A 22,430-nucleotide genomic window follows, 5' to 3' on the forward strand; every position below is an offset into this window, starting at 1 on the left:
GACCTTGTTCCCAGCATCACACTCACTCCAGAGACAGACATGTTTGTCTATCTGCCTAAAAGCATCACTGATATCCACTGCCCTTGTCTGTCAAAACCTCATTTGCATATTGACCCCTCACCCAATAGGAGACGAGCTGCAGCGTAACAGCATCCCAACGTCAAACTAAAAAGAGCCAGATTGATAGCAACCATTTAGACGAAAGATAAACCATCAATTTCATGTCCGTCTGACAAAGAGAAAGATTGGATCGTTTAGTCCTTTGTCCAAAAAGTCTCTCAGATCTCTCGTCATCATCATCATTATTAATTACATAAATTAACAAAAGAAACGCCATTATTTCATGTGAATACGTTTATTTATTTATACATACCTTGTAACTAAATCTTGTAGTAAACGTTGATATTCACTCACAGCTCAATATAAATATAATAATTAAAAGAATAATAATTTAATGTTAAGAATTTTATACATGTACATATTTTAAAATAAATAATTCAAATACCTCACATTATTTATTTGTTTAGCCATTAAAAGCATAAATATTTCATTTTATATTACTTATTTATTGAATAAAACTAATATATATTTTTTGTATCGTTCTAATGCTTCACTAAGTATGATCATCACCTTAAAACTTTTTAAATACAGCTACATAAATAAAATCCCATAGTAAACATTGATATTCACTCATGGCTCAATGCAATAACAACAAGAATTTATATGATAATAATGTATAATAATTTGATAGTTTAATTTATATTTTTCTATAAAATATTGTATATTTTGTGTTTGTAAAACTTTGTAAATACAGCTACAACAAAATCCGGTAGTAAATAAAACATAAAACACATCCCTCCAGCAGCCCTGAACCGCTTTGCATTGACAATCGGTTAAACGCAACACAAGGGGGAACATATGTTTCACTAAAAATATTTACATTTGGGTCCACATCGTCGCCTCCCTCATTTAAACTCAACAAATGGACCCATGGCGCAATCCGAGCACAATAATGTGTTAAGTGTCACATGAGCTGCTTTCAGAATCAAGTTGTGAGCTTTAGAAGTGAACACTTTACAGCAGCAAAAGGCAACGGCTCCATTTCCTTCTAAAAGCAGGCCATTGTAAAGCCCCCAAGAGAAAGACGGGATTGTGGAATTACTCGCTTGAGCGGTGAATTTGCAGAGATTATGCACTGGGTCATTCCTGTTATGCTCAACCTTTTGAACTGCAAGAAAATGATTATGTAATTTAGTGGTGGATTTCTATAAAAGGGACTTCAGAAATCTGCCCTGGTTAAACTGAAACACTTGAAATGCATTAATTGTAACTTGATGATTGACAAGAAATCATATAATTCATCAAATACTGATGATTGTGCTACTGTTTTCCCTCTAAAATGATGTCACGTCCTGGACGATGATGTCATTAAAGAACTACACTGTAAAAAAAAAAGCTGTAAAATTTATGGTAAAAAAATGGCAGCTGTGGTTGCCGGAATTCTACCTTAAAAAAATACGGTAACGACATTTTAGCTTTTACGGTTTGTCTTATATTTACAGTAAAATACCGTAATTTAATTAACTGATATAATGTTAATATACCAACTTATTGAAGTACTGAAATCTGTTTTGTACCTTAGTAATACACTGATAAGCACCAAATGCAGGTGGTGATGAGAAAGTCACATGAAAAGCCCATCACACAGCTTTTAAATAATGACATATATAGAAGATGCACAGTATCATTCACACAAGCACTAAACACCATCATGGTGAGACACATTAAACTGAAATATGCAATAAACATTCATTTAACAACATCATAAAAATACCCTTATAACCCTTATAAAAAACAAAGAAAAACATAGTTATTTCAAAGAAAAAAAAAACATCAAATTCAAACTAAATTTGAAATGCAACGCAGAGAATTCTGGGAACGTCAGTTTACGGTTTTTCCCTTTAAATTACAGGAACTTACCGGTAACCATTTAACAGGTTTGTACTTTCGCATTTTCACAGTTTCTTACCGTTAAAATCACAGTCATTTTTTAGTGTGGCTTTTGTTAGGTTAATGGAATTTTAAAAAAGAAAAGAAAAATTACTAACAGAACGAAAAATATATATGTAGCACATATAAAGGTATGAATTGATTATCAGTTATTTAGTTAGTTATACATAACTATTTAAAATAAATAAAAAAAATTTTGTTTGAATTATTGAGAGATTATTATTAGAAATTGTATAATATTATAATATGAATGAATATTTCTGAATAATTATTTTATTATTTAAAATTTAGACTTATAATTTTATACATACATATAATAAAAAAATGCCAATAAAACATGTTTTGTTTGAAATATTTAGAAATAATTAGATATAAAAAATAAATAAATAATGGAACACCAAGAATGTTTCTGACAATCTTAATTTATTATTTAAAATGTATCCCTACACTAACTTTAAACATGTTGAATCTAATACTTCTCATATAAGACTCCTAATATTATATTTAAATATAAAATAATAATAAAATAATAATAACAATACCAATAAAAACATTTTATGTTAAGAAATATTTAGATATTATAAGAGATAAAAAAGAAACACCTGGACTATTTAATTTAATTTACTTCAAATATTTAAAGATTATTACAGATATGATATTTCCTACTGACACAACACAGTAAAAGATTAGTGCTCTCAAATGATTAATCGCATCCAAAATAATAAAAAAATGTATGTACATAATATATCTGTGTGTACTGTGTATATTTATAATGTATATATAAATACACACACATACAGTATATATTTTGAAAATATTTACATGTATTTACATGCACATATTTATATTCATATAAATTATATTATATAAATATATTTAATATAAACATAAAATTTTCTTGCATGGGTGTGTATTTATATACACACATATATACTTTATGAATAAAAACTTATCTTGGATGTGATTAATTGTTTGACAGCCCTAAAAAAAGATAGAAATAACAGACTTAAAATACTAGTGTTCTAATCATTTTGGCCCCAACTGTGTGTGTGTGTGTGTGTGTGTGTGTGTGTGTGTGTGTGTGTGTGTGTGTGTGTATATACAGTACAGACCAAAAGTTTGGACACACCTTCTCATTCAAAGAGTTTTCTTTATTTTCATGACTATGAAAATTGTAGATTTACACTGAAGGCATCAAAACTATGAATTAACACATGTGGAATTATATATGGAATTATATACATAACAAAAAAGTGTGAAACAACTGAAAATATGTCATATTGTAGGTTCTTCAAAGTAGCCACCTTTTGCTTTGATTACTGCTTTGCACACTCTTGGCATTCTCTTGATGAGCTTCAAGAGGTAGTCACCTGAAATGGTCTTCCAACAGTCTTGAAGGAGTTCCCCGAGAGATGCTTAGCACTTGCTGGCCCTTTTGCCTTCTGTCTGCGGTCCAGCTCACCCCTAAACCATCTGGATTGGGTTCAGGTCCGGTGACTGTGGAGGCCAGGTCATCTGACGCAGCACCCCATCACTCTCCTTCTTGGTCAAATAGCCCTTGATGCCTTCAGTGTGACTCTACAATTTTCATAGTCATGAAAATAAAGAAAACTCTTTGAATGAGAAGGTGTGTCCAAACTTTTGGTCTGTACTGTATGTGTGTGTGTGTGTGTGTGTGTACATTTTTAGGAAAAGGAAAAAGGAGCAGGATCTTTTGAAGGATCAGGAGGAGACGTCTAACTAATTTGGATAAAGCAGTGAGACAAATGGTCATGTGATGCGGCCCTCGGCTCTCATCTGCATGTGACCCGCTCTAAGATCTCAGATACGTGTAACGATGCTATACAGTAACGAGACAATCCTGAATCCGGCTTTAGCAGAGAACTTTGAACTCCGTGTTTCTTTGTTCTCTGATAATTGAAAGGCATTGACTATTTCAGGGCAGTTGAGCAGAATATTTCAAAACACAGAGATTACAGTCAAATCACTGGAGCGGGGTACAGCGGCTTTATGTTTTTAATTAGCAAACGCTTTAACGTTTCACTTTCACGATGGCAGTAAAAGGTATTAGTGGTTGAGTATGGGATAAACGCTAAACACTAGCTAATTATGCTTACCATAAGTGGAGTTATTACAATGACCTTTATAGGACCCATATAACACGCATGTAACCTGTTTGTGGAAAGTTGTGGATACGGGTGGGGTTTGAGAAGAGAGACGTAACTACAGCTCTGATACTTCACTGCCAGAACGTCTGTATGTTCTGATATGATCTCATCCACTGCAGTCACATCTACTGAGATCTCCAAAAACTTTTTTCTAAACTCTGAAGTAATAAGAACAGCGTGTTTTCCTTAAGGATGCGCCCATGCTTCCCTCTGCTGTTCACTTCGGAAAGTGCAGATCTTTTTGAGTGGGTGTGTTTTTGTGACATATCAGGACACAACTCTGTATAATGACATGGGTATGACACAGGTATTACAAGGAGAGGGTGACTTATGAGGACATAACCCATGTCCCCATTTTTCAAAACGCTTATAAATCATACAGAATTAGTTTTTTTGAGAAAGGAAAAATGCACAAAAATGCACAAAAAAAAGTTTCCTGTGAGGGTTAGGGTTAGGTGTAGGGTTGGTGTAGGGCCATAGAATATACAGTTTGTACAGTATAAAAACCATTACGCCTATGGGATGAACCCACTTTTCTCAAAAACAAACATGTGTGTGGGTGTGTGTAAAACTGTAAAAATGCAGAAAGGTTTCTGTAAGTGGTAGGGTTGGGGTGTGGGCTAGCATTATCTTATAAAATCTATAACTATATCTGTATATAAAACAATAGAAGTCTATGCAATGTACCCATTAAGATAGTGGAGTAAACATTTGTGTGTGTGTGTGTGTGTGTGTGTGTGTGTGTGTGTGTGTGTGTGTGTGTGTGTGTGTGTGTGTGTGTGTGTGTGTGTGTGTCTGTGTGTGTGTTTGCTATATGTTGATTATGTGTTATATGTTGATTATATGTAAGCAGATCGTAAGTGTATTTATTTCTTGTCTCATTAGTGTTTAGCACAGTTGTCGTTGCTAGGAAACACTTGTTTGTTTACTGTGTTGAGACGTGCTGCGTTTGGTCTCGTACTCTATCGCATACGTTGTCATTGTTGTGCGCTTGCTTAGACCTTTGTTGTGATAAACAGTAAAGTGCATTCAGCTGAATTCAATTTCCATTTTGTCGGGTTTAAAAAAGATGAGTATACCACGGCAGCGGTCGCGGCAGCCCTCCAGTTAAGCCCTCCTCGTGTGAAGACCGAAGAGTGTAAAGACCATCGACTCTACCGTGCGACTCCACCGGGCAGGGACACCGGCAGGGAATATAAGTATTGTTTTGATTAATCTCTTTTTCCTTGTCCTTGTTTCATTTCTATTTCAGTTGTTTTTTGTTTATAACCAAATCTTAATATGTGTTTCCAGATCCCTACTATCACTACCACTCGCAAACCACACATCACACAATGTAGACAGCGCAATCTTAACAATCTGCACACTTTGCCTATATCTGTTAATACACTACTTTCTTTTTCTATTGGTCTCTGGAATTGCCAGTCTGCTGTAAACAAAGCCGATTTCATTACTTCTATTATTAGTCATTCAAAGCTTAATCTCGTGGCCCTAACAGAGACCTGGATCAAACCAGAGGACACTGCTACACCTGCAACACTCTCCAATAATTTCTCATTTTCCCACTCCCCCCGTTTGACTGGAAGAGGTGGAGGTACTGGTCTGCTCATCTCTAATGATTGGAAATTTAATTCTTTACCATCTTTGGGTATCAACAGCTCCTTTGAATCTCATTCAGGTACTGTTACCTACCCTTTTAAAATACCTTTTGTAGTTGTCTATCGACCCCCAGGACCACTGGGTAACTTTTTGGATGAATTAGATGTGTTGCTCTCAACCTTTTCTGAGGATGGTACTCCCCTAGTTATGCTTGGAGATTTCAACATCCATCTAGATAAACCTCTGTTTGCTGATTTCCACACTCTGCTTGCCTCTTTTGATCTCAACCGAGTGTCAACTACTACTACTCACAAATCAGGCAACCAACTGGACCTTATTTATACAGGACACTGCTCTACTGATCATGTTCTGGTTACTCCACTGCACACGTCGGATCACTTCCTCCTCACTCTTAACCTCAACATGGTCCCTGACACTTCACTTACCCCTCCACATGTCATCTTTCGACGTAACCTACACACACTTTCACCCTCCCGGCTATCTGCAATGGTTTCATCTTCACTTCCTTCCCCTAAACTGTTTGCATTTTTGGATGCTAACAGTGCTACTTATACTTTCAGCTCCACTCTTACATCTTGTTTAGACACTGTTTGTCCCTTATTTTCCAAGCCAGCCCGTAACACCCCTTCTGCCCCTTGGTTATCTGATGTTCTACGCGAACACCGTTCTAAGCTTAGAGCTGCTGAAAGGGTGTGGCGCAAATCCAAAAATACTACTGACCTTAATGTCTATCAGTCACTCCTATCTTCCTTCTCTGCTAATGTCTCCACTGCTAAAATGACATCCTACCATAACAAAATTAACAATTCGTCTAACTCTCGCATGCTTTTTAAAACATTTTCCTCACTTCTTTGTCCTCCTCCTCCCCCTCCTGCTTCATCTCTAATAGCTGACGACTTTGCAACGTTTTTCATTAATAAAATTAAACACATTAGTGCACAATTTTCCACACCACAATCAGTCAAGCTCATATCACCAGCAAACATACACTCATTTACATCCTTCTCTTCACTCTCTGAGGCAGAAGTCTCAAAACTCATCCTTTCTAATCACCCTACTACTTGCCCTCTTGATCCTATTCCATCTCATCTCCTTCAAGCCATTTCTCCTGCAGTTGTACCTGCACTCACTCACGTCATCAACACATCCCTCCACAATGGTGTTTTTCCCTCATCATTTAGACAGGCACGTATAACTCCACTACTTAAGAAACCCAACCTCAACCCATCTCTTTTAGAGAACTACAGACCAGTTTCCCTTCTTCCTTTCATTGCAAAAACACTTGAACGAGCTGTGTTCAACCAAGTCTCTACATTTCTCCCAAACAACAACCTCCTTGACAGCAACCAATATGGCTTCAGAAGTGGACATTCAACTGAGACGGCCTTGCTCTCAGTTGTTGAAGCTCTAAGACTGGCAAGAGCGGAATCCAAATCTTCAGTACTTATCCTGCTTGATCTGTCCGCTGCTTTTGACACGGTTAACCACCAGATCCTCCTATCAACCCTAGTGGCAAAAGGCATCTCAGGAACCACACTTCAATGGTTTGAGTCTTACCTATCAGATAGGTCCTTCAAAGTATCTTGGAGAGGTGAGGTGTCCAAGTCACAACATCTAACTACTGGGGTGCCTCAGGGCTCAGTTCTTGGACCACTTCTCTTCTCGGTCTACATGGCTGTAATGATAAAACCTTTCATATTCATCCGGAAGAAGGAGGCGGGAACCGGCGGACAATCAAATATCACTTTAATTATACAAAAATAAACAAAACGGCACATCAGCTACTCACGGACGACTGATGCGCACAAAATGAAACCAAAACCTAAAATAACGCCCAGGCCTGGTCCTCTCTCGTCCTTCACTGTCGTCGCTCCAGTTTTATATCCTTCCATCTCCTCTGTGGGACTCAAGACCGGTGGTGGGTCGCAGGTGTAGCGGATTTCCCAATCACTCCACCGGCCTCACTCGTGTTCCCACATCCTTCGGCCCCGCCCCACTCGTCACATACCCCCATCGCCCCTCGCATGCCGGGGGGTACTCTCGAGACTGCGCTCTACCCCCCCCCCCCTCCTTCTGGGGGGGACCGCTCACTGGGACCTGCGGGAACCTGGGGGTAGGACAGACGAGGTGAGAGAAACGGAGATGGAAGGAGGAGCAACAGAGACGAGAGAGGGGAGAGAGGAAAAAAAAAATTCCAGTTCCCAGACGCACTGCTGCTCGGCCCTCCACCGGCTGGGCGATCTCCTCCACGGTGCTAAAACCACATTGCTAAAACTGTCCGATCCTGCAGATTTGCTTTATTCAACATCAAGAAGATCAAGCCCTTTCTTTCGAAACATGCTACACAACTCCTTGTTCAAGCTCTTGTTCTGTCCAGGCTGGACTATTGCAATGCCCTCTTGGCAGGTTTTCTAGCCAATTCTATCAAACCTTTACAATTAATTCAGAACGCGGCAGCGAGATTAATTTTTAATGAGCCAAAAAGAAAACACGTCACACCTCTGTTTATCAATTTGCACTGGCTTCCAATAGCTGCTCGCATAAAATTCAAGGCAATAATGTTTGCCTACAAAACTACCACTGGCTCTGCACCCGTTTACCTAAATGTGTTACTTCAGACTTATGTGCCCTCTAGAAGCTTGCGTTCTGCAAGTGAACGTCGCTTGATTGTGCCATCCCAAAGAAGCACAAAGTCACTTTTACGGACTTTTAAATTAAATGTTCCCTCCTGGTGGAATGACCTCCCCAACTCAATCCGAGCAGCTGAGTCCTTAGCCATCTTCAAGAATCGGCTTAAAACACATCTCTTCCATCTTTATTTGACCCTCTAACTTTAACACTCACTATTCTAATTCTATTCTTTAAAAAATCTAACTACCTTTCTAATCTTTTTGTATTCTATTTTCTTTTCATTTATTATGCAATTGTGTGTGTGTGTGTGTGTGTGTGTGTGTGTGTGTGTGTGTGTGTGTGTGTGTGTGTGTGTGTATGTGAAAAGGTCTCTAACACAAGCTTGCTCTATTCTTTTTTATTCTATCGGTTTTCTTTTTTTCTTTTTCTTTTTTTTTTTTATTATATTATTTAAAATCCCATGCTAGGTGTACTGTGTTAACCTAACTGAGACTTGTTATAGCACTTATATATCATTGCTCTTTTTGTTGTTTTTGATTGCTTCCACTGTCCTCATCTGTAAGTCGCTATGGATAAAAGCGTCTGCTAAATGAATAAATGTAAATGTAAATATGTATTATGTTACATGTCGAATCTATATATTTGTATTAGTCTTAATAGTGAATCTCATTAGATTTATTATAATATAATTTTTACTGCGGTACAGTACAAGAATAACCATAATGTTATTGATTTTAACATATATTAAATCAGTACAGATACATTTTGTTATAGTATTATTTATATACGATTATAATTGTTAATATTTCAAATCAACCTTTATTTTTATTCTTAAATTTTTCATATTATTTAATAATTGAATTTTTAGTTTTTGTCATTTTTAGTATTTCTTTCAGTTTTAGTTTAATTAAAAAATGTAAGTGCTGCAATATATATATATATATATATATAGATAGATAGATAGATAGATAGATAGATAGACAGACAGACAGACAGACAGACAGACAGACAGACAGACAGACAGACATGTTCCCTTGGCAATAAACTACAAAATAGGTTTGAGTTAATATTTATATTTTATTTTATACTTTTATTTCCGTTAACAAAAATGATTGTTAACTATAAAAACCCTGGTACAAATACTGACATAAAAAATTTGGTTAATTACCATTAAATTAATACATTTGACCCTAAAACAGACATCATTTAATAATGTATACAGTTAAAAATATATATTTTTACGATTTTAATCTTCAACATGTTGAATGTGAGTGCGGGAAAGAAAAAAAAAACATTTTCACAGGTTTTTTGAGATTCACCCTAGTAGACAAGTAGTTTAATTCTTACAACTGTAAGTGCTCTCAGGACAGAGTACAACATGAACTGAACATCACTGTGCAATCTCCCACTACATATCAATAATACACATAACAAGACACAGCCACCAAAGCGGCATGAATGCATTCTCTACATGACACAGCTAGCCACTAGTGACATTCATATGAGCAAACCAAATGTGTTCACATCCTTCTAAAAACAATGAAACACCTTCTAAATGCTTGGCTTCGTCTCAAAGACGCTTTTAAGCAGCTGTGATGGAGTAATTCCTCTCTTAGAAAGAATCTGAGAGCCGCTTCACTCATTCATGATGTCAAGCGCCAGCACTGCATGTTAAACTGCACGAGAGGACACAAAGTCTGCAAAGCAGTAGCTTATGGGACACTTTCGGCCTTGAGGGCCCTATTAACATGAAAGGGGCCGAGAACTCGCACAAACATAGTCAATTCAAAAGCCTGAACTGTTTTAGTTTATTCATCCAGCGAAGCACTTCAGGGCCTCTTTGTGAATATGTAAACTGAACAAGAGAAATGCAATGGGAAAAAGGGAGCAAAATGAAATGCAGAGAAGAACTGAAATCCAAAGCTTATGATGATATTTTCAGAGCTTGAATTGATATTGTAAGTGACTGTTTCTGACGCCGTGAACCTCAACTCTACCAATGATTGGTCAAGATATACAAGTCTATTTTATCTAGATTTTACCTTAATTTTAATGGTGGTGCTTTTTCTTTTAAAAACTTCTTAGAAGAGCTTTTAACATGCTGATAGTCTCTCCAAACCCTTCAAATTAATTCCCTTTAAAGCCTTTAAAGCACCGCCACTGCTGCCATCAAAGCACTGTGGTAACAAACTCAGAAAAACTAGAGAGACTTTGAGAAAATCACCTGCTGTGAGCAACCTTACTGTAATTACATATAATCCGCAGGTCTCAACCGATCCGATAGTTTAGTGCAATAAAAATGATTTAGATGTTCAATATCTAATGGTTAACCAAAGGGCTGCATGATAGATAAATACATAAATAAAAATAAACACTGCAATTAAGATACACTGAAAATGTGATAATAACAATTATTTTTACAGTACAATTGAAAAAAGAGAGAAAATATATATATTATTATTATTTTAAGTATTCAATTTTACCGCGTAATATTATAATAGTATCTTTTTTTTGAAGTATAGTAATAATAAGATATAATGGTGTTATTATTATTGTTATAATATTATTGTTATAAAAAATATTTAAAATTCATGATTTTTCTGATTGAGATTTAAGATGCTTAAATCTGTGCTTATTTGTGCTGTACAATTTGACTGAAAAATAAGTCTTTTAAAATAATAATAATAAAAGTATTTCAGTTTTCTACAGTTGTACTGTAAATATTACTATTGTTTTACTATTTTTCTTTAATATTCCTTTTTCAGTGAAATCTAAAAATATGTATATTTATTTGTATTTAATATTCTTAGTAGTATCAGTAATAACAACAATTTTATAATTATTAATGTATTTATACCAGCCTAATTCTACATTCCTAAGTTCAACTAGTCAATTTAGCGACTAGATAGAATGATTTTTCACATCCCTATTCAGCATGACCTGAATTTAAATGTACCGCTGTAAATCATAACTAGATCTCTAGAGATTTGAGGCAGTGTGTTTTTAATGCAGTATATGTCATGCTTGTGTGTCATTAACGCTGAGCCCCCTTTTCAGCGTGCTTCCCTGTGGAGAAGATTACGGTGTGGTCTGAATATTGCTTTATAAGAACAGGGTGCCAAGGATGTCAAGAGAAGCTCGAGCCGCAGTGCAACCTGGGAAGACGGCCCCGTGGACTGTTTCTTTGGCATCTAGAGAGGAGAAGAGACAGCCTAAAGATCTCCCCAGACCCACGACAATGAATCAAGACTTTCAGGAGGGACGTTTCGATTGCATAAGACGCTTTGATTTTAAAACACAAGACAGGTCCTCTCTGTCTATGTCAATTCTGTGATCTAAATGGAATTTCCTTCATATAAAAGACCAGACAACTTCTCATGTTTTACGACATAATGATCGTTGATTGAAACACTGCTGCAGAAACCAGTAGACTAAAATGCATTTATAAAAAGCTGTGGATTACTGGAATTTCACCATGATTCTGAAGTTTTCTGAACACTAAAACGATTAGAGATAGATAGACTGATCAACAGACAAAAAGTTAGAATGACATAACAATGGATAGACAGACGGAAAGAGATAGAATGACTGAGCAATAGAACAATTGAGCAAAATATAGAATGAAAGACTGATATGATAAAGCAACAGAAAGATAGTTAGAACAACAGATGGAGTAACAGACAGAATGATAGATAGACTGACAGATAGACACAGTGGTAGAGCTTTAGACAGAGTGATACTGTATATAGAATGATAGACAGAGCAACAGACAGAAAAAAGAAAAATAGATAGAGCGAAAGGTAGGGCAATAGAACAATACAACAATAGAGCAACAGAATTACAGAATGATAGATAGAGTGACAGATCGGGAATAGAATGATAGACTTACAGAGCAACAGACTTGAGTGACAGACAGAACGATAGATTGACAAAGCAATAGCCACAGAATGATTGATAGAGTAATAGATAGATAGCGTGACAAAGAAATTGATTGCTAGAGCAACAGAGCAATAGATAGACAGAATGATAGATAGATGATAATAGATAGAGGGATGGATAGAGCGATTTTAAAACAGGTGTGTTTTCCAAAAGCATGATTAGCTAACTATGATTGCAAGCTTCATTAAACTCTACTGGTAATGACGGAACTTGCAGCCATAGTTGCTTTTATGAAATTCAAATACAGCGACAAAACAATAGAGAAAGCCATGACAGAGAAACAGCGTGTCAAAAAGATAGAGCGACAAAATGACAGTGACAACGCAACATATAAAGTGGCAAAACGATAGAGCAACAGATAGAGCGATAGATAGAGCGACAAAATAATTGAGCGATAGAATGAAAAAATGATAGATGGAGTGATAGAGCAACAGATAGAGCAACAAAACAATATAGCATTAGATAGAGTGACATACAGAGCGTCAAAACTATATAGCATTAAATAGAGCGCCAGACAGAGCATCAAAACAATATAGCATTAAATAGAGCAACAGACAGATCGACAAAGTGATACAGCACTAAATAGAGCGACAGATAGTGAGATAAAATGATAGATGGAGTGATAGAGCAACTGTGCAAAATAAAGAGCAATAAAAGATAGTCATAGAGTGACTAAATGATAGTTAGAACACTAAATAGATCGACAAAAGACAATGGATGGATGGATGGGTGGATTTTTTTATCAAAGCATCTTTACAATATGACATCCATTTGTGCTTTAAAATAGGTGAACAGCATCAGTCATCCCGCGGTGCACTGATCTGAAAATTGCAAGTCATTGCATGCTTTGAATTTGCATTAATACAGCAGTTCATGCATAATCCCTCAGTCTATGTTTAAACAACATGGTCCACGAAGTCTGTCTTTGATCAGCGCGATGCCTGCGAACAGAACGGACGCAATCAGATTTTAGAAATAAAGATGGACTGGGCAAATCTGCATGAATTATCGGCCCTTTGAAGTCGCAACAGCACCCCCAGAGAAACATCCAGGTGTGAGAATTTCCACTCCTCGCGTACCTGAGTGCTTGCAAGTTTGAAAACCACTGCCTAGCAACCGCACAGAATGAAACAGTGCCTGGGACTTTTTCAAGAAAAGGGATTACATGCAGGGAATGCGAGAAAAAAAAAGTCTAGGACGTCCTCTCAGAAAAACGCTTTCAACCCGAAATGCCCGATCTAAATGACAAAGAGATAAAAAGTGCATTTAAAGGGATAAAGACTAAAACCCTGCAAAAACAATGGCGAGCGACTGCAAAGTCTTTCAGCATGTTTTTGTGTCGCTGCCGCACGTGTTTGGATGCACAGCGCTGCTCCCACAGTTTTCTCCTTCCCATGGGTCCTCTAAAGGAGCAAAACACGCTGTTGTGCCAACATGGACATCTATGCTCAGCTGGGAAGAGGAGGAGGGGTGGTCAGCGCTGACAGAAGTACATAGCCTTCCCAGAGCAGCCGCTGTTATTGAGCCTTAATTAAAGCCGAGCTCAGCTGGCGACCCCGCCGTGACGACTGCTATGACCCTTCCCTGCACGTCACCTCCATGCATCTTCACTCCACTGCACTGCAGTACACACAGCGCTCAGGTACTGATACTATGGATGAGCAGGGCGTTGAATATTTACCAAATATGCAGCATTCATTCGTTGCAGAAACAAAATCATTTTTTTATTTGGCCATTATGTTTCCTTAAGATCTCACCAAATTTCTTTAAAAACTGTTTGTTTCAATGACCGGGTTCAATGAAAAACAAACCTTGATAATTTGTAAATTATATTTTACTCTTCAAACACTGAAAAGAGACCATAAAAGCTGGTCCAATGACTGAATTCACTGAATACTATTAATGAATAACAGCATAAAATAGCAAAAACAATTACAAACACATAAAAAAAATTTTTTTTTTGCTATTAAAAATTTTAGATTTTAGTATAAAATATTAATGATTTTGACATATATATATATGTGTGTATATAAAAAATATATAAGTGTGTGTGTGTGTGTGTGTGTGTATATATATATATATATACACACACACACACACACAAATAAATATTATATTCATTTTACTATTCATTATTAAATTATATTTTCTTTCTATTTTCAGTTGCTGTTCACTGATAATTATATGACGTGACTGAATTTGATGGTTATTTATGGCATTTTGGAATCTATTAATTTTTTTATAACAAATATAAATAATTCTAATTCCTTTTTATAATATTTGTATATATTTAATACAACAATTTGCATAATACAAGAATAAAATGCTATTCTAAGCTGCAAAAACAATCACACGGCTGAAAGAAAAAAATCAATATTGAATGTGTTTTTTAGTCATAGCGCCCAGCTCTGAAACCAAGTCCTCTTATGCATCTCCGTGAGCACAAACACTTCAAACGATGCATAAACAGCTAAAACACTGATGTCTCAGGTCTTTCAGCGTCCTCAAGCTCTCGCAGGAGAATGCTGATGAAGCGACGCTCGTCTGCGTTCATTTGCCTTCTCTTCACATTCATCACTCGCCGTGGCCTCTCATAAAGGCTTGAGAAGCGTCTGAGTGTGTGACGAAGAGCAAAAACATCAACAGCTTTCAATCAACACAAGGACTTACAACCAGTTTATCATTCTGCTGATGTTGCCTGTCTGTCAGATGTGAAGTACTGGCTCATTGAACAAGTTCCCCAACAGAAAGACCATATTAATGTCTACCGTGTCTTTTTCCTGACATATACAGTAAGTGAGAGATCCAGAGCTGTAAACAAGTCCAGATTACAAAAACAAATACAAATATAAATAATCAGGCATTGGGTTTTGCCATGGAATATGATAAAACTGACTATTTAATTGCATCAATAAAAGTTTTGGGTTGATAGGATCTTAATATATAATTAAATAAGTCTCTTCTGCTCACCAAGGCTGCATTTATTTGATCGAAAATACAGTATAACCGTAATATGTAAAATATTATTGCAAATCAAAATAACTATTTTCTATTTGAATACATTTTAAAATGTAATCTATTGCTGTGATGTAAAGCTGATTTTTTTTAGCATCATTACTCCAGTCTTCAGTGTCACATGATCCTTCAGAAATCTGCTGCTTATGAAACATTTCTTATTCTTGAAAACAGTTGCTTTTTAATATTTTATGGAAACAAGGAATTTTTCAGGATCTTTTGATGAATAGAACATTGCAAAATAACAGCGTTTATTTGTAACATGATAAATGTCTTTACTGTGACTTTTGATCAATTCATTGCATCCTGGTTCCAAAAAAGTATTAATTTCTTTCAAAAAAAATAAAAAATCAGAACATTTTAGCCTTTGCCTAACCAATCAGAGAACTACAAATCAAATACTAGGATAGATTGAACATCGCTTTGATATATAGCTATATTTTTACTCTTTATGAACAATTGCATAATTTCAATCCATTTCTACTTTTTATTTCCACTGAAATTAATAATTCAATTTATTGAAGGAACATCTGAGACAAAGTTTAGACTCCATTAAGTCTCCGAAATATCAAAGAGAAGCTAAAGTTTTCTTCTGGGCAATGTCACAACTTCACATTTGTTTGTTTAATTGTGTTTTGTATGAGACTTTTGGCAGAAACGCTCCACATGTGCTTAACGGGGCAAATCTGCAGTGTTTTTCAGGCCTGTAAAGTCGGTGGAATGTTGCTGTTATTGCAGTTATTGTCCTCGCAGCACAAGTTTGCCGTTGAACCCGTCCAGGATTTCCACAACAAAACAGCAGTCCGGCCCCACACCCACTACTTCCTCCTATTCTGCTCCAAAAGGAAGCACAGCCTCTCTGATACAGTGATCGCTGTCTGCTGGCTCCCACAAATCTTCCTCGGCTAGATCCCGAGCACTGCACTTGTGGTGCTGGTTATTTGGAAAACTCCCAGTCGGGTCTCAGAGGAGCCCGCTGCTCATAAAGACAACAATTTCACACATTTTGGTTGAGTAAAATGGAACCCATGTTTCTGCCCTTTTCTCTTGTGCCAAAGGAGAAAGTCCCGCCTCTATGGCTCCGTGCAGCAAACCAAAAGACGGGCAGCTATGCATGCAGAGGTTAACGTTCCTCGCTGGCTTTGGGTTTTGCCACATGTGCTTTGGGCCGGGGAGGAGAGGACTGTGTGGTCAGAGCGAGACCAAACCGAAGTACCACTCAAGTCTGCGCAAAACGCTCTTCTCTCAGAGCGTTGAGGCGGTTTATGAATGAGAAAAAGACCATTTTAATATCCTCAGCTCTTATTAAAGCCAACATGTTTGCGTGATAACAAAATACTTACGACTAGAGCAGTGAAGATTGCACACATGTGTGTGGGTCGCCCAGTTCAAAGTAGAACAACATTTTTATCCGAAACAACTTGTGTTGAGTGTTCACTCTTGTGCTTTTGCACTGACACGCTATTTTCCTGTTTGATACCGTCAAGCTGCATTGACACAATCTGTATTGTTAAAAGTGCATTTTTAATCAAATGAATTGACTTACGATACACTAATTTGAGGTGCAGTACCAATTTATGAACACTAAACACACCAGATATGAGCAGGATATTAACAACTTCCACAGCTAGTTAAGATTGAACCTGCAACACTTCTTTTAGCAGCACAGAACTAACCATTGGGCTACAAAAATCCTATATGAGACATAAGGACTTAATACAGTATTGTTCAAAAGTTTGGGGGGGAATACGTCTCTTCTGCTCACAAAGGCTGCATTTATTTGATCAAAAATACAGTAAAATTAGGAATATTCTGAAATATTTTAACAATTTTAAATAAGTGGTTTCTATTTGAATATATTCTAAAATATAATTTATTCCTGTGTCCAAAGCTGAATTTTTTAGTCTTCAGTGTCACATGATCCTGATTTGCTGCTCAAGAAATATTTGTTATTATTTGTTAATATTTGTTATTATAGTGGAAACTTTGATACAATTTAAACCAGGATTCTTGAATAGAAAGTTCAAAAGAACAGAATTAATTTCAAATCGAAATCTTTTTTGAATCTTTTGATCAGTTTAATGCATCCTTGCTGAATAAAAGTATTATCATCTTAAAGACCTCAAACTTTTGACCAGGAGTCCAACATAAAGGCTTTTTTTAATGTCAGATACTGATGTTAATATTGGCAAATAATATGTATACTAATTGCTAAAATAAATTGAAAACTTGTGCACAAAAAATAACATTATTAAAATTTATTAAAACAAGCATAAACTAATGCGAATGATCTCAATATGGCCAAATATGGGTTTAAATACCAGTTTATCTATAAATAGAAATGCCTGGAGAATCTAACAAATATTATGTATTTGATCTGTAGGAGTTAAAATAAAAAACCCAGAACTGCAACTGATGATATAAATCCAGTAAATAATAATGCACATAAATGTTTTGTGTAAAACTGTGTCAGAAACTGATTCCAACTACAACTTGTAGTTAAACAAAGAAGGTTTTCAATAGCAGATACTGATACAAATCGCAAACAATACATACATTAACTGCTATAATGAATCAAACACTTACTTTGCATAATAATACGCACAAAAAAATAATAATAACAGAAAGGCTCCCAATGCTAATAATCTCAATATGGCCAAATATCATACAGTTAAACACATTTTGTGGGAACTATGTCAGAGTCTGAATCCAACTGATCAAATTCTCTCTATATAATTAATCTAGTTTAATACTTAGTAGCTGTAAGAGAGCATATCGGAATAAATGGCAGTGTTGTTTGTTAGCAAGTCTATCACAGCGTGCCCTTTTCCCGTTGCCAAGAGCAGACGAGCTCCTGCCGCATGGCCACTACTGCGATCGTTTTTCAGACGCTGACTTTGCCATGATGTTCTGCTGCGAGTGCCTGTTAACATCACAGCTGAGAAATGTTAAGCAAAGAGGCGATTTGGCAAAATCTCAAGCTCTCGGCTCGCTGTACCTGCAATGAATGCTAAAAGATCAAACAAACAAACGGAAACCAGCGATGATCTGTGCATCTCTGAGCTGAGGAAAAACAGTACAGAGGACATGAAGAACGAAGGACGTCTTCACCTGGAATAAAAACACGAAGCCCCGCCCACACACTCACCTTCGGCCATTTAGGGTTAAGGAGGCGGGCCTTGACTGCGTCGTCCAGGGCGGTCTGGAACTGGCCCAGTTTGAGGTGGGCGGCCGAGCGGTTGCTGTACAGGATGCAGTTCTGCGGGTCGGCGCGCAGGGCCTCACCGTACAGCTTCACGGCCGTCTGGAAGTCTCCCAGCTGGCAGGCCTCGTTGCTTTGTCGCACTTTCTCCATGAACTCGGCCTTGCTGAGGCCCGGGCCTTCGGCGGTGGCTGCATGCACAGCCCTGCCCAGCGCTCGCGGCCCAAACAAACCAAACTACACACGAAGAGACACATCAGAAGGAAGCATTAGTGCTTTGTAGGCATTCAAATCAAGCTCTTGATTCAGCAAGAATTAGGGCTGGGATAAAAGATTATTTTTTAAACGATTAATCTAGCGATTATTTTTTTAGATGCATCGATTAATCTAACGATTAATTTTCCAGACCGATTTGATTTCGATTATCTCCCCATTAATTGACTACTAACAATTTATACATGTTGATTTACATATCTGAATGAATTACTTTGCACTTGTATAGAGATAGCATTCAATAAAACCTTGAAGCCTTGAAAACACATAGCTTACTGAAACAAGCTTACTGAACACATAGGGTCTAGCTTACTGAAAAAAGAAGTTCTTTCAGATGAAAATAACAACAACTTGATGTCTAGTATTCAATAAAAAAGGTCACCCAAAATACTTGTTTAGAGCAATTGAAAGAATACAGTATGTAAATGTAAACTTGAGGGCTTTAAGCTAATACAGAGAGTGCTTTTACAAAAAAAAAAAAAAAAATTAACAGTGGGAGCCAGCAGCCTGTCATGGAGAAAAAAAATCTCCGAATGCTCCACGTGAAACTTTGGCGTTCCGCCTTTTTTCTATCGTGTCTAATGATTTTGGTTAATATGCACAAGGGAGGGAGAGAGCAAGAAGCGCTCGTGTTGTTTGAAGACTGTGAGTGCGCGAGCGCGCGTGAAACTTTGGTGTTTCGCCCTTTTTTCTATCGTGTTTAATGATTTTGATAAATATGCACAAGGGAGGGAGAGAGCAAGAAGCGCTCGTGTTGTTTGAAGACTGTAAGTGCGCGCGCAGCCGGGGCTCTCTCTCGTACGCGCCCTGTCACTGTCACTCACCGTCAAATAAGGCTTTGACAGCCGCCAAAAAAAAAGATCAATGCAGAAAAACCCCTGGATTGGTTATATAACGTTGAACAGAATGTTGATCCGGCCATCGCGTATATTCAGCGCACATAAGGTAAACGTTTTGCAAACGTTTTTTAGATAAATAAAAACAGGTCGACGAATCGATGCGCATATTTTGCGTCGACTTATTTTTTGCGTCGACGTCATCGATGACCTCGGCGCGTTGTCCCAGCCCTAGCAAGAATGCATTCAATTAATCAGAAATTACATTTATAATGTTAACAAATCAAATCAGCATAATAGAATGATTTCTGAAGATCATGTGACACTGAAGACTGGAATAATGGTGCTGATAAATACAGCTGTGCATCACAGGAATAAATGACATTTTATTATATAGTCACATTGAAAACAGCTATAGTACATTAAAATATATATTTTTAACTAATTTAATTAAATTACAGTTTTAATTGTTGATTTGAATAATATAAAAAACTATGGTGAGCATTTAAAAAATAAACATATATTTTTGAACGATAGTGCACCTTGAAGAAAAACTCTCAAAATAATGAAACTAAACTCCAAAGATTATTTTGATGAACAGAAAGTTAAAAAAAAACTGCATTTATTTGAAATGTAGCTTTTTGTAACATTATGTCTTTATCACTTTTGAGCACTTGAATGCATCCTCAATTATTAAATGCAATAATCTCTTTTTAATTAATTAATAATAACATTAATAATAATCATAATAGAACATTTGAACAGTCTGAGAATCAAGACATTGTCTTTTCAATAACAAATACTGATGTAAATAATGGCAAATAATATGTACAGTTATTGTTAAAATGAATTATACCCTTATTTTACAATACGCACACAAAAGAATAAAAAGATATTTGTAGCCTATTTCCCTGACAAGAAAAAAACTAACACAGCAAAGTTCTCACCAGTGCTAACAATTTCAATCTGGTCCAAAAACCAAACCAGTTTATTTGTAAGTTAACCAGCAATGACTGAACAATCTGACAAACATTACGCAGGTCATCTGTTAATTTTGCTGACATGATGTAAAGCTAGTAAATAATCCAGACATACATGTTATGTGTGAATCATTAAGTTTAATACTTAATGCTTGTAGCTGTAAGAGAACACAGAGAAAAGCCTGTGAAAAATAGATTCGATGACATCACACTCATTAACATATGACACCCACATTTACATATCAACACCTATTCAGTATTCAGCGACCTGACACGCCCATGAACAGCATTGAGCTAATCACAGGAGCAGACATTTGCATGAAGTCAGAGAAAGTGTGAAGAATTTGCTGGTGCATCTTATTCTTGACTCACATTTTAAGTGGGAAGAAAACACAACATGTCCCATTTAAATAGACACAATGCTGACTCGTGTTGAATTCAGCTCACCTCTACGCCTGCATATGTTGTGTTTTACACATAGCAACACAGCTTTGCAGGGTTTTAGGATTATATTGGCAGGAGCAAGCACAAAGCCATCACAGAGGAAACCTTCTTAATCTCCTTTAAGAAGCATGATGGAAACCCTTGAAAAAGCTCAATAGTACAGCCCAGCCCTTGTGAAAGGCTGTAAGAACAGGCCATGAAACCGAATGACACAAACTACTACAGGAGTACTAGATGAATACAAATCAGCTTATGTAAGATCGAATATATAAACTAAACAGGCAAGAAAAAGATGATGTTACATGGTATTTGATGAGCGATTTCAATTCGGTTGTCAATGCTTTGTTCTGAGATGTTTACATATATAAGGATGAAACCTTGAGAGGAAATAATACTGTATTTGATGCATACATACATAAATGCCCAAGGAGAAGTGATTAAATTACACTGCCGATCAAAAGTTTGGGTTCAGTACTGAAGTCTTGTTTCTTCATTTTTAACAGAACAGAAGTCTCTTCTGCTCACCAAGGCTGCATTTATTTGATCAAAAAACGGTAACATTTGAAACTATTGCAAATTTTAAAAACACATTTATGATGTGAAAATATTGTAAAAATGTCATTTATTCCTGTGATAATATTAATTCTAATATTGATTAAATTGTTAATAAACATGATGCTGATTATAATTTCATAGTATAAATCTATTGCTTACGCAGATATAATTAATTTATTATGCATGATATTTGATGTGATGAGCACATACGATGAATTGTAAATCTGTACCATGTTCCCTGTTTTCAACAAAAATTGCATGTTTTAATCAAGCATTAAAACATAATGAACTGTAGCTGTATAAGCAATTAAGATTTTTGAAACCTAGTGTTTAAACTTAAATTAAGCCATGATTTAAAATTTTAGCTTAATCAGAATATATTTATTCATTTTATATTAAATTATATTGATGGTAGAATATGTTGAAGATTGCCTATATGTGCATCAAAGACTCAAGAGTGAAGTGAGCGCAGCAAAACAAATGTCTAATTCAAAGAACTGCAAGAAAGAAATGGGTCAAAATTGCTAAAGCGATGTCTTTCAAAAGAAAATCATATATTCCAAAGCCACGACGCCGACATCAGGCCGTGCTCATTGTTTTGGCTGTGAGCTGGATTCCTCGGGGAGACACACACCAGTGGCTCCTGCTGACTTCAGAGAATGCAGGAAATTTATGACTAGCCACCTAAGAGCTTCACATCTGGAGAATTCCCAAGAGCGACAGGGAAAAACAGGGAGGGGATGGAGAAAGAGAGAGA

The 22,430-nt window shown here is 36.5% G+C and overlaps 1 protein-coding gene across 2 annotated transcripts in view; it reads right to left on the reverse strand.

The window, feature by feature from the left end:
* The window catches only part of LOC132127712 (tetratricopeptide repeat protein 28-like), a 270,207-nt gene that overhangs the window by 238,925 nt on the left and 8,852 nt on the right, over nucleotides 1-22,430 (reverse strand). For both annotated transcript variants that reach the window (XM_059539755.1, XM_059539754.1), the window contains exon 2: nucleotides 18,532-18,822. In XM_059539755.1, the coding sequence (XP_059395738.1) occupies nucleotides 18,532-18,822 (291 nt within the window). The remainder of the gene's footprint in view (nucleotides 1-18,531; nucleotides 18,823-22,430) is intronic.

This window comes from Carassius carassius, chromosome 45 (assembly GCF_963082965.1).
Source record: "Carassius carassius chromosome 45, fCarCar2.1, whole genome shotgun sequence".
Lineage (NCBI taxonomy): Eukaryota > Metazoa > Chordata > Actinopteri > Cypriniformes > Cyprinidae > Carassius > Carassius carassius.